At 31.4% G+C, this 14,831-nt stretch overlaps 1 protein-coding gene across 6 annotated transcripts in view; it reads left to right on the forward strand.

Annotated features, from left to right (window-relative positions):
* The window catches only part of LOC149773039 (EF-hand calcium-binding domain-containing protein 6-like), a 92,992-nt gene extending 78,909 nt beyond the window's left edge, over nt 1–14,083 (forward strand). For 2 of the 6 annotated variants that reach the window (XM_089946899.1, XM_089946903.1), the window contains 2 exons: nt 3,620–3,685; nt 10,334–14,083. In XM_089946899.1, the coding sequence (XP_089803025.1) occupies nt 3,620–3,685; nt 10,334–10,549 (282 nt within the window). In that variant the 3' untranslated portion in view covers nt 10,550–14,083. Of the gene's footprint in view, nt 1–3,027; nt 3,067–3,619; nt 3,686–10,333 lie in introns of those variants that run through there. The other 4 variants (XM_089946900.1, XM_089946901.1, XM_089946904.1 and 1 more) reach the window with 4 other exon arrangements.
* Nucleotides 14,084–14,831: the final 748 nt, after the last annotated feature.

Below are 14,831 nucleotides of genomic sequence, written 5' to 3' on the forward strand. Positions count from 1 at the left end.
GGAACACAAACTTTTTTTGATCTTAAAGAGAAATATATATTTTGAATAAACACAGAACTCATTGGTATTCCAGCTAGTTCCTTGTTTTAACATTTCTGTACAAGTTTAGCAGTTTGTGCATCAGATTAGTTTGCTGCTGTTTTGTTTTCCAATTTGACTTCAAATTTCCATTACAAAACAAAACAGCCTACCTGCAAAAATAATGTCATTCAGTAATCTATGTTTAAGTGACCAGGAATCAGGAAGGACATATTTTTCACAAAAGTAGTAGTCATGAGAGTTTTCCAATTTTTCCTCATTTCTTTGTGGATTTGCATATGGGTAACTCCATTTGAGCTACAAACTGCATACTCTGCAATATTTCATTTGAATTACAAATTGCATCCTATGCAACACTTCATTTGAACTACAGATTCCATACTATGCAAATACTCCATTTAAACTACCGATTTTATAATGTGGATACTTTGCAAAGCTAAATTTGAACTGCAGGTTTATAATGTGGATACTTTGCAAGATTCAGTTTGAACTTGAGATCTTAATGGAAAATAATAGGTATTAATCTGGTCATTTATGCACCGAAAACTACATATAAAGGTGTTAGATCATTGAGATCAACTCTCGTACGATATTTATATACACGCACACACCAACCTGTCTTTCATGTGGTTGCATACAGTTTGCCTTAACTAAATTTTGCAAAAGTGTATTTAATGTGCATTGCCTAATAAAAGTAGAATCCCACATCAAGTTGTAAAAATTGCAAAGAGAACTGTGTTTGTAAAGATAAGACCCTGCATTACATTCACTAAGAGGTTTCGTTACAGCAAGAATAGAGGTGTCATGTATCAAATGAGCTTTTGTACTATTTTGAAAGAGCTGGTGCACCTTGGTGAATTGGAGAGCACTGGTATACTTGAGTTAAGGTGTCGGATTTCATTAAGCAGAATTATGCATAAACAGTTGATAAAGGAGTACACTATGTGAAAGACAACCACCAGTTTGTAATATTTCATGCTTTTAAAGATGTTCACCAAAAATGCATTGCCTTGCACATTATAGTGCACTGCCTATTGCACTATAGTGCATTACAGATTCCACAATGCATACACTGATAATGCACCGTTAGCTTTGAATCGACCTGGATGACCACCCAAAATTTGCAACAAATTTTGAAATTTTTGGTTTTGCTTTTGCATATTTGCTGTGGAAAATGGCATTTTTTTTGCTGAATTGTCAGGAAATGTCAACAAGTTGAACAAATTCGTAATGTAGTCTCTCTAGAGAGAAGCCATGCCCTGAAATGAGGCTATCTCTTTTATAGTTTTAATCTTTCATTGCAAAAGGGATGGCCTCATAAAGCTGGCAGTGTAGTTGAGGTTGGAGGAGAACACTGTAACAAATCTAGTCATTCCAGCTGAGGATAAACAATGCAATACCACATTTTTTCCATAATAATTATGTTCTTTCTTAGTAGCTAGCATGGCTCAACTGAATAATGTTGGATGAAGCAGTAAGAACAGCGATATTTCAGTCTCATCATGCACACTGTTATGTGTTCTTAGTCTCACTACCCACTTGCAGCCAGAAATTACTCTCAGAACTGGCTGAAATTTTTGTGCCAAAATCCCTTAAAAATCAGAATACACTCCAATCATTTCACACAATGGAATTATTCAAATTATGGCTATGATTCCTTATAGTACCATTATATTGTAAAATATTAAAATTAAAGGATTGTAGAATTAATTTCTAAGCATAATTATGGCTTTTGAAAAAATATAATTTACTAGTATAATTTAAGGTTGAATTAACAGATGCATTTCATACATTTCTTATCTGAAAAGACTGTTATTTATACACGAGTACATATATAAACATTACAAGGATAATGATACACTGGTAATTCAAATTTACATTGAACATAATTAGCAAAGTAGGTCTCCAAAGTCTTGCATATGACTCTTCCCCAAAGAATAACAATTTTAAATACATGTATATTGTGGTCATTTCAATGCACAAGATTGTCAAATTTAGCAAAAGCTGAGGTCTGTATGGAAACAAATGTGAAAAAGTTCTCACAGCTGACTTTTCAGTCTCATTATTCTTGTGTGAAATTCAGTGTATGTGGAATAATTGATGACAAAGTGGAACCAAATGAATACAAAAGTTTGTTAACTAAACTTAAGACAGAATTCTAATATGCTGTAACACCAGAGTGGACATAACAGATTTTAATGAACGTAATATAGAATATCCTGTTTTCAAATTTATGTGAAATTTAAGTTAATAAACTGCATATGAATAAAAACCGTACAATATATTAGAGTGAATATTTTATATAAAGTTGACTAAACAATACATTTTCTTGGCCAGTTATTATTGTTTTGTTTTATAACTTATTACAACACTCATAGTTTTGATATGTGGATTAAATTTTCTTGAGATTTTTTTCTGTTTTGGAGGATCTTTTTACTGTATCATAATGTTGTAATGAGGCAAACACAGTCACAGTTTCATTCAGACATAATATTGCAGGGCAAGAAAGCAAAGAACATCTATTCACTAGCTATTAACATGCTATAGTTGAGAAACGATATCAGTACAACAGTGTCCGAACACCTAAGTGAATTGGTGTCATTTACCCAACACTCTGTGAACACCTAGTGAATCGGTTTCATTTGCCTGCTGAACTTCAATATCTTGATTATGCTGAAACTCATGTCTTAAAATACTGTTACTTTGCCTATATTCATAAATATCAAACGGATTGGGTGTTCGTGTTCACTCTGGTAGACCTGGCACCAAAAGCTATTGGAAATTGTCTTAAATGCACTTTAAACCTGCAACAGTATATTACTGTAATTGAATAGTTACTGTAGTACAAGCCTGTAAAAATACAATATTAAACACTTTACATGCATGTGACATTGATCACTCTCCTACTGGCTTAAAAGAAACAAAAATAATATCAGCAATGTCCATTATGATTACTCCAAAATTTAATATATTGCATCTGTGTCAAAGGAATGGAAAAAGAAAATTGAAAGAAGAACTATGCAAAAGGTACAACCTTTCTGGACCTAGCACTGGTGGTAGAAACCTTTCTGCATCTAGTGTTGGTGGTAGAAAACTTTGTGGACCTAGCGCAGGTGGTAGAAAAGTTTCTGGACCTAGCGCAGGTGGTAGAAAACTTTCCGGACCTAGTGCGCGTGGTAGAAACCTTTCTGGTCCTAGTGCTGGTGGTAGAAACCTTTCTGGTCTGGTACTGGTGGTAGAAAACTGTTGTTAAATATCACTGACCTTTTAATCTTGACCCATTTCAAAACTGAAATTAATGTCAGGGTTGTTTTTTCTTTGTTAATTATCTAATTTACTAATAGTTAATTATTTAAATACTATGTAAATGCTGGAATAGGAATACTTTTGATTTTTCGATAACTTTTCAATAACAAAATGACCACTGCAAAAGTAGAGGAACATTTCACTTTACTGATAGTATAATAATACAGCAAAGTTCTAGATCTAACTGCATAGAAATTGCTAAGTTTTTAGAGCAAGTTATTTTATTATGTATAATTACACTAATTACTAACATTTTAACACTTTGCATCATCAGCAAAATAGAGATGAACAGTTGGTGTCTACAACTGTACACATGGTTCTCAAAAGCATGAGAAAACAGGTGATATAGAAACACTGTATATTTGTATTTAGTCTAGATCTTCCTGTATCATGCATGCAAAATTGTATATCAAGGAAATATATGTTCTTAAATTGAGATCATATCAACTTTTCTTTTATTTCTTTTTAATTTCTGCATGTGGTAGCTGTTTTTAAAATTTATATAAAACTTTATAGAGCAATTGTTGCAATAATAGCTTTTAAATGTCTAACAATATTAACTTCAGGGAATCCTTTTCTAACGTTCTTTATCAATTATTTATTAAGGTTTTCAAGATCTAACTTTGGCAATTAGTTTTTGGTGTTTGAACTATACATCTCATGAAGTAAACTGAGCAAAAACTAGACTTTAGAGCTAGAATATCAGTCTGTTTTCTTACTTTATTTTCGGTTTCCAATCATTTGGTGTGTAATGATTTTATTTAGTTTTTTCTCCATCTTTTTGCTGAGACTTCTAAAGCTGTGGCTGTATTGCATTTGAATGTGAGAATGTAATCAATTCTCCATTTTTTGAGGTTTCAAGTGCTTAAGTTGTGATCAGTCTTAATTGAAAAGCTGGAAATTAAACCAGCAGTAATTTAATAAAATGCTGATTATTATCTTGTATTGTTTTAAATAAACCTTTGAAGACAATTAACACAAATGATCAACATTTTGTAAGCAGTCATCTGAAATCTGTAACTGTTAAAGGAAAGACTGTGTTCTAATTCTAAATTGTTTCTATTTGAATTCATGCTCAAAACAGCCTTGCTTAACTTTGTCTCTTGTTTCAGTGTAGATTGCTTTTGTTGGGAATGTTTTTGACCAAAATTGTTATCTAAATTTTCCTCTGACAATTTCTGAAAAAAGCTGGGAAATATGTCATCATGTTCATCTGTACTTAATTAATTCATCCCACCATCTTTTCATCCATTAGTAATGTAGTGTATCAGCTTCCTACTTCTATATGGTTCAAGATAAAGACTTGAAACTTATGGATATGACAGAGGGTGGTCTGTAGATGTGCATATGAGTTGTCACCCTTTGAAACTCTCCAACAGTTTCTAAAATATTTTTGATCTGAAAGTTGTTGTGTATCTTTACTGAGGTCAGGGCTATGTATAAACACATGTAATCTTTTTATTTTGATTATTCCTTTATGACCTGCCCCAAGGGCAGAAAAATATTGCCACAACTAAAAGACTGTCAAGATCCTTACACACTATATATATATATATATATATATATATATATATATATATATATATATATATATATATATATAATCCTACCCACTTATGTCGACAAACTGCCTATGTCGACGTCAAGATAAAAAATAAACGCACATGTCAACAGAAGCCTTGGTCCCAGCTTGAACAAATCCTTTGTTTTCTAATCATTTATGTTGACAAGCTGCCAGTTCTGACCCATACTTTGTTCAATAATTAGTTGATCTTGCCATCAGGCTTTAATTTTTCCACCTAATCATATATGTCGGCAAGTGGCCAGTTCCAACCTGTACTTTATTCAACAATTAGTTGATCTTGCTGCCAGGCTTAAATGTCACAGTCGGATAAAAGCACAGGCTTTGGTTTGGTCCTATAAAGTTGACCTCTCATGACGACATAAATAAAAGCAATTAAATCTGATAGATTCTTGCATTTTCCAAAGTGATCGGTGATTAAAACAAGTTTATTTTGCTGTGAAAGTTTCCTTTTTAACTTTATTTATATTTATGATGACTACCAATGGCAGTGTAAAATGCAGATTAAATTTACAGTCTCTGGAAAGTAAATATCTGGCTGTTAAGGAAGTTGAGGTGGAGCATCTCGCAAAGATGTCTGTGAAAAATTTTCTATTAAACTTAACACCACATTGGGATTGATGAAAGCTGCTGAGTCTATAAAGAAAGACTATGTTGAAGGTAACTATGCTCCCCAAAGGAAGAAGCAGAAGACTGCTAAATTTGAAGAGGTGGAGGAGGACACAGCAAAACTGTTCAATGAAACCTGCATTGCACATTCCACTATATCCATAGATCGTGATATGATCATCAAAAAACAAAAGAATTTGCGAAAAAGCTTATTGTAAACCAACTTGTTGACAGGTTTTCATTTCCCTGTGAATAGTCCCTTCCCTTCGATAGCCTCAATAAGAGGGGAACAGACTGACTAAAATCTAGGCCAATTTAAGTACATATACTTGAACCTTTTAAATAACAACTATGCAACCATGTGCTAATGCCGACATTGAATATCATAATGAATGTTTTTCATATCAGAATGTGACCGATGCAATATTTTATTGTGGATTTCTATTACTCAGAGGTAGCCAAAATGTAATTTGTCAATATGCAAATGTATTTCACACTGGTTTTGTCTTAATATACTCAAAATTTCCATTCTTTGTTTTCGCAAAGTGTAAATGCTACTCACTGATGACAGGTCATCCCTTACTAACAAATTTAACTTTTAGCAGAACCCCCAACACTTATCTTGACATCCGCCTATGTTGACAATATTTCCTCGGGCCCGAGGATGCCAACATAAATGGGTAGGAATACATGTACAGTATATAATTTTCCTTGAATGAATTCACAATAATCCTGAAATATTGATTTAGTCCAAAAAGGATATTATGCTCTTTGTAATTCCAATTAAAAATTTAAATAAATAAATCTTCTCAGATAAATATTGAACACAACAATAAGACTGATTCCACTTTAGATGTTAAGGTAGGAATGAGTAATCCTGACATATATACATACCCTCCACTTGATCTAGGCCACTGTTAACATTTTCTGAAAATACTCATCATCTTAATGAAAAATTAATTTCTGGAACCTTCTTAAGCAAGAATCAAGACTGTATCTATAACTCAAACTGAAGTACTCATGTTTACTATTAATAACTATCTTAATACATAATCTACAATGATAGACAACTATTAGCTATGTATTATGTTGTTTAGAAAGTAAATATCACTAGTCAGGTAGGTCGTTACAATCTATAATTGTGAACAAAAGAAATTAAACACTCAGATTAAATGTACATAACACATGGTTGATTGACATGTCAGAAAAGTATATTGATTACTTAATTTGATATTTTTTAAAGGCTTGATTGTTACATTCAAAACAAAATATGTACCAATGATGATTTATTAGTTTCAAGCCAGTTATGTTTGCAAAAATGTAAGGACTACTGAATATATTTGGCAGAATATAAAATAATGACAAATAATTAACTGGTTATGTTTTATGTTATAGAGATTGTGATTGCTGAATATGTACTGATAGTTCAGTCAGTACAAATATATGAAATAAATTAAAACAAATTGTATATCAGACAAGAAGTCATTTATCTCATTTCATATTTTCCACCAGAGTAATAATATTTTTGATGGAGTATTTCACAACAAAGCTCCTTACATGGAATAAAATGTGTTTTTTTTAAAGTTTTATTTCACTACTTACATGTTTCATGATTCCCTCTGCAATCATCTGTCATTCAGATTCTCAGGTTTCTCATATACAAACTTCATACTTGAATTGTCAGTGCATTATGTTTCTTCAAAGGACTGGTATTTAACTTGGACATTAACTTTCTTTTTGAAACAGATCATTTTTTTTCTTCTGGTTTGTTTCTAATCTTTGTTCACTACTTAATAATTTGTATTGCTTACTAGTGTACAAAGTTAAATACAAGTATTTTCTGATAGTGATGAACAGTCTCTCTCTCTCTCTCTCTCTCTCTCTCTCTCTCTCTCTCTCTCTCTCATTTTGTGCTAATTATAAAGTATTATTAATTATTATTACTTGGTACATACAGCATGTAGTTTATATTAGAGGCATTTGGATTTGGAAATTATAAATGCCAATGTGGGATTTAGGGAAAAGCTAATATTGGACACAGAACAATTGATCTTTATGTCTAATGCATATAGTGAATATTATTGAATAACTTTTCTAAACTATTTATCTCTTGAGTTTTACTTTCATAATACCATTTCTTGATGTTCATATCAATATCGATGGATGACTGCAACTAAATGAAATGTCAGCTAAATGATGTTAAAGAAATGAAATTGATGAAATGAAATCTACAAAATGAAAAGATAATGAAACAAATTTTAAAACAGCAGTTTTTTATACGATTGTCGATGAAAAGATTGGTTGCCCAGAAAAATGTTTTATAGGATACAGTAAAATTCTAATACAGAATTAAGTAAAATGCTAGTATCAGATACAGTACAATTCTAATATAGAATACAATAAAATGCTAATATCAGATACAGTAAAATGCTAATATAGGATACCATAAAATGCTAATATAGGATACAGCAAAATGCTAATATCAGATACAGTAAAATTCTAATATAGAATACAATAAAATGCTAATATGAGATACAGTAAAATGCTAATATAGAATACAATAAAATGCTAATATCAGATACAGCAAAATGCTAATATAGAATACAATAAAATGCTAATATCAGATACAGTAAAATGCTAATATAGGATACAGTAAATACTAATATCAGATAAACTAAAATGCTAATATCATATTCAGTAAAATACTAATATAGGATACAGTAAAGTGCTAATATAGGATACAGCAAAATGCTAATATCAGATTCAGTAAAATGCTAATATAGGATGCAGCAAAATGCTAATGTCAGATACAGTAAAATGCTAATATAGGATACAGCAAAATGCTAATATAGGATACAGCAAAATGCTAATATAGGATACAGCAAAATGCTAATATCAGATAAACTAAAATTCTAATATAGGATAGAGTAAAATGCTAATAAAGAATACAGCAAAATGCTAATATAGGATACAGTAAATGCTAATACGGAGTACAGCCAAATATTATTATAGAATACTGCAAAATGCTAATATACAATACAGTAACATGATAATATATATAATACAGCAAAATGCTAATGTCAGATACATTAAAATTCTAATAAAGAATACAATAAAATGCTAATCCGTGTTACAGCAAAATGCTAATATCAGATAAACTAAAATGCTAATATAAAATAAAGTAAAATGCTAATGTCAGAGACAGTAAAATGCTAATAAAGGATACAATCAAAATGCTAATATAGGATACAGTAAAATGCTAATATAGAATACAGCAAAATGCTAATATCAGATACAGTAAAATGCTAATATCAAATACAGTAAAATGCTAATGTAGGATACAGCAAAATGCTAATATCAGATACAGTAAAATGCTAATATAGGATACAGCAAAATGCTAATATAGGATACAGTAAATACTAATATCAGATAAACTAAAATGCTAATATAGGATACAGCAAAATGCTAATATAGGATACCATAAAATGCTAATATAGGATACAGTAAATACTAATATCAGATAAACTAAAATGCTAATATAGGATACAGCAAAATGCTAATATAGGATACCATAAAATGCTAATATAGGATACAGTAAATACTAATATCAGATAAACTAAAATGCTAATATAGGATACAGCAAAATGCTAATATAGGATACAGCAAAATGCTAATATAGGATACAGTAAAATGCCAATATCAGATACAGTAAAAGGCTAATAAAGGATGCATTAAAATCCTAATACTGTATAAGGAAAATGAGAACTGCATGAAAGCTAGGACAATATATGTCTAAAATTCACAAAATATTCTTTAGATTTTGATTTTTGAGTTTAAAATTTCTAGAAAGAAAATCAGACAGCAATTTTCAGTCATAAATATGAAATCAGTATAGTTTCTTCAATTAAAAGGAAAAAAGACATCATACTAGTCAAAATTAATCTACACCTATATACATCTAGAATGTAGAAGTATAGTTTGTTCATGAAACATGCCTTACTTGTACTTTTCTTTTTAAAGGTTCTGACTATTCAAGAAAAATTTGCAGTTCAAAGAATAATTCATTAAATAAAATTCAATAAACATAATCTGGATTTGTTTTTCACTTTTATTCAAATTGTGTACTTTTATGTCATATCTTTTTATTATTATGAATCTATTTTAGGAAAACAGTACAGAAATATGTATGCATTTATGTTCTGAAAAAAGACATGATTTTGTTGATTTGATAATTACTTGCAGAATTAAAAATCAAATGTGATTTTCAGATCAAGAGTGAAGATTATGAACCATGACATGATCATAAAGGCCAAGCTTGCATTTCTTCATGGAAATATTATAATCTTATATAGAGTTCCGTGAAATTTTTCATACTCATAGTGAAATTGACAAAACAGCAAAACAGCAAAACATCTGAGTTTTTTCAAAGGTCTTTTTAGTGTAAGAGGGAGTATTGTCTATTAAAAACTGACTGATTGATCATGTCCAATGAGGTACTGCACCATTATGAAGCGAGACAATTTCATGTTGATTAATACTTGATTGTTGAGAATATTTAAGTCATATCGTTTAAAATATTACATAATATTCCTTTTAAATGTGGCCTTTCTTCCATGCTTATTGACTTATTGATGTTCAATTTTTTTACCATAATAGGATAGGACTCTTCATGACCGATATTAAAATTAAAATATAATCAATTATAATGTCTAAATAAGTATTTATAAGCATATATATATATATATATATATATATATATATGAAACTTATTTTCCTTCATGTTTTTTCCACCCATAGCTGATCAAAGAACACAAGAGTCTAAGAAGAGCATTTAAACGGTTGGACACGGACAATAAAGGATACTTAAACGTGGCAGATTTTAAGAGAGCTTTGGTGTCCTGCAATGTTATTTTCAGCAATGAAGACTTCTACCATCTTCTGACAGAGTTTGATGAAAAACTCAATGGAAGGGTGTCCTATGATGAGTTTCTTTCAACCATGCTCAATCCATGACCGTTTTGTAATGAAATTGCCTTTAAAGAAAATTATAGTGTTTTTTAATTGTATTTCCATTATGGTCATTAAGTTTTGTACCTAATATTGATTATTGTTAGGTGAGATTATAAAAGCCTAGGTCTTCTTGATAGTGACTGTAAAGTTGGCTTCTAACCATTATGTTACATTAGCAACATATATATCAAATATACTCAATTTCTGTTGAGCATTTTGTTCTGTTTGAATGCATAATTGTTGATTGATATAAACTGTTATTTATTAAACTTGCTAGTGCATTTACTTTTAATTTCAAACTTATAGAGTAGTCAAATATATGTCATGAAAAGAAAACCCATAGAGACTAATTTAGAATTTTGATATAATATATATTTACCATAGTGATCTCTTTATGTGTGCATTTGAATGATTTAGAATGTCTCTTGTGTATACTTACATGACATACAGGGAAAGCAATCTGTTTTAAACCTAGAATTAGAAAATTTGAAGAAATGGGGAAGGAATAAATTGATCTTTAAATTTTTTTTAGTTTTTAGTTTATTTTTTAAGGCTGAATCTAACTAACCCATTTGTGTTTGTTCTGAAGAGTATGATTTGTTTAGGGCAAATAACAAATGCATGTTATATTGGCAGTATTCCTAGATAATTAAATTTCAAATCACAGCCTTTAAGGATTGAGTGTCTTATTATCTCTCATGTAGATTTATTGATTAAATTATAATGCATTTATCTGCCATAGAATTAGACTTGTTCTAACTTGTTTTTTGTAGCAGTGTTCATGCTTAGTACATGTTTCCTTTCTTACTCTTTTTTATATTGTGAATATTAAGAGGGAAGAGAATGCTAAATGTATTGGAGCTTAATTTATTTATGTTTCTTTAATTTGTTTGAAGTAATTAAAAATTATTGAACTGATTTTCTTGTGGAAATTTAGGAATAGAATATTTTAAATATCAATATTCTCTGTATCACAGGGAAGGTTTTTCATGGATTCTAAGATAAAAGACCTCACAGTTATTATGGCAATTCATGAAAATAGCTGTGTGTGGCATGGACATTTAATTGGATATACTTTAGTCTTATTTGAAAAATCAAGGATTCCTATCATTTGGATCTTATACATCAGACATGTGTGGTTGTAATAATATATTATGCCAGTCATTAGCTTCTAACATGAAAGCAGCACTCATAGTTATGAAATATTTTTCTTTCTTTTTAATATATTAGAAATGTTTTTGATGTATTGATATAATTGTATGGAGCTGCTGATTTCTGAATGTCATTACATAGGAAATCTTAAACAAATCTTGTACTTGTGTATTAGCTTGAAGTCAACATCATATGTTGCAGATAGAATTGTAGTTCTCAATCTCCTGTTGTGTGACATGATGTAGATAGAACTGTAGTCTCAATCTCCTTTTGTGTGACATGATGCAGATAGAACTGTAGTTCTCAATCTCCTGTTGTGTGACATGATGCAGATATAACTGTAGTCTCAATCTCCTGTTGTGTGACATGATGCAGATAGAACTATAGTCTCAATCTCCTGTTGTGTGACATGATGCAGATAGAATTGTAGTTCTCAATCTCCTGTTGTGTGACATGATGCAGATAGAATTGTAGTTCTCAATCTCCAGTCGTGTGCCATGATGCAGATAAAACTGTAGTCTCACTCTCCTGTTGTGTGACATGATGCAGATATAATTGTAGTTCTCAATCTCCTGTTGTATGATATGATTCAGATAGAACTGTAGTTCTCAATCTCCTGTTGTGTGACATGATGCAGATAGAATTGTAGTTCTCAATCTCCTGTTGTGTGACATGATGCAGATAGAACTGTAGTCTCAATATCCTGTTGTGTGACATGATGCAGAAAGATCTATCCCAGTTTGAAGAGAATCTAGGCAGACAAATCCATGTTACTTATGTTGATCTGTCTTCACAAACTTTTGTTGAACATTTATTATGGCAATGTACCCCCCAAAAAACTAATTGCTTCAAACAGGTTCAATAATCATACACAATGTTTTGAACTCATCAACTGTTGTAGTGAAAGAGATGGCTTCGGTAACTTCTGAAATTTGTTAATATGTTTTTTATCAGTACATGACAATTTTCTTGACCAAATAATGGTTGCTCTTGATGGGAAAATGCATCTCTGAACATTATTGAAGGGACGTTTGGAAACATTGCCTTAAATACCATGTATATTTTGCATGTGACCACAAATAGATGTTCACTTGAAATGAAGATTAATACATCATAGGAAAAAGTCTCGTTTTCTGATTGGCTAACTGCATGTACAGAGATTAATATATGACAATATTCATTTCTCTTTGACTTTATGATACATTAGTATACTTGGCCTGATTATTAAATCTGTTAATGTGACCACTGGTGCAACATACCTGATGTCATATGTTTTCACACTACTTGGCAGATGTTTTCCTACACTGTTGTCTGGTGGGGATATAGTGGCCCCACTTGGATGCTGTATCAATCAGGCAGTCCTACAGTAAAACAGTTCCCACTAGAGAAGGCAGTAATAAAGTAGTAGAATGTATTAAAGAAACTGATGTTCTGATCCATTGTTTGACAACTGTAATGTGAAGAGACTCATGTTCTGGTGCATTTTTGACAAATGTACAGTGCAGACACTGATGCTCTGATGCATTATTTGACAACTTTATAGCAAAGAGACTGATGTACTGGTGCATTATTTGACAAATGTACAGTGCAGACACTGATACTCTGGTGCATTATTTGACTACTTTATAGCAAATAGACTGATGTTCTGGTGCATTGTTGGACAAATATACAAAGTGCAGACATGGATGCTCTGGTGCATTATTTGACTACTTTATAGCAAAGAAACTGATGTACTGGTGCATTATTTGACAAATGTGCATTGCAGACACTGATGCTATGGTGCATTATTTGACAACTTTATATCAAAGAGACTGATGTACTGGTGCATTATTTGACAAATGTGCATTGCAGACACTGATGCTATGGTGCATTATTTGACAACTTTATAGCAAAGAGACTGATGTACTGGTGCATTATTTGACAAATGTTCAGTGCAGACACTGATGCTCTAGTGCATTATTTGACAACTTTATAGCAAAGAGACTGATGTACTGGTGCATTATTTGACAAATATACAGTGCAGACACTGATGCTCTGGTGCATTATTTGACAACTTTATAGCAAAGAGACTGATGTTCTGGTGCATTATTTGACAATTGATCAAGGTTAATGATGTTTGCCGTTTTGTGCATGTTGTATAAGAGAAAATACATCTTTTTATCACAATATGACTATTTGCATTTATTAATGAATGTATATGTAGACAGAGGAAATTTATCTTTAAAAATGGTGTCTAGTTATTTTCACTGAGTCATTTATGTACAAGTTTAGTCTTTCTACAAATTATTTAATATGTATATCTATACATATATATATACATGTGTCTAAACATATTTAACAAGAGTTATATTAACATATAGAATTTAAATAAAATACATTTTCTGTCATGTTCTTGGTCTTAATTTATATAATTTCTACCTATGTACCCTTTCTTGCCCCATCTGCATATCAGCATGGTCCTGGAAATATAGTGCAAAATAAATTTAGATATTTAAAAGAAAATGCAAGGGCAAAATCCTTGAAATCCAAGGTCAATTTTGTCAAGTCTGTAATCTTAACTGGAACATCATCACATGATGCATCCTAGAACAAAAACAATACATGCTGAAGCAATACTCTATTTTCTGTTATGTACATGTTTTTAAATAATTTATTTGTGCAACAATTAATGTGGGATTTTTGGTTTTTATGTTGGTTTTTGTTGCTTTTAATAGTACTTTTAACACCATTGTCTGTTTCATGATGAGGAAATGGCAGCCAAGTGTCTCTCCCAAGGATACTGTCAGGCAGCTGACCTGAGCTGGCATGTTCCAATATCAAGCCCATGTCCCAAGGATACAATCAGGCAGCTGACTAGAGCTGGCATGTTCCAATATCAAGTCCATGTCCCAAGGATACAATCAGGCAGCTGACCGGAGCTGGCATGTTTGGTTATCAAGCCCATATTCCAAGGATACAATCAGGCAGTTGACCTGAGGTGTCATGGATGGCTATCAAGCCCATGTCCCAAGGATACAATCAGGCAGTGATCTGAGGTGTCATGGATGGCTATTAAGCTCATGTCCCAAGGATACAATCAGGCAGCTGACCTGAGGTGTCATGGATGGCTATCAAGCCCATGTTCCAAGGATAC

This window comes from Sinohyriopsis cumingii, unplaced genomic scaffold (genome assembly GCF_028554795.1).
Source record: "Sinohyriopsis cumingii isolate HCF-2022 unplaced genomic scaffold, ASM2855479v2 utg000913l, whole genome shotgun sequence".
Taxonomy (NCBI): domain Eukaryota; kingdom Metazoa; phylum Mollusca; class Bivalvia; order Unionida; family Unionidae; genus Sinohyriopsis; species Sinohyriopsis cumingii.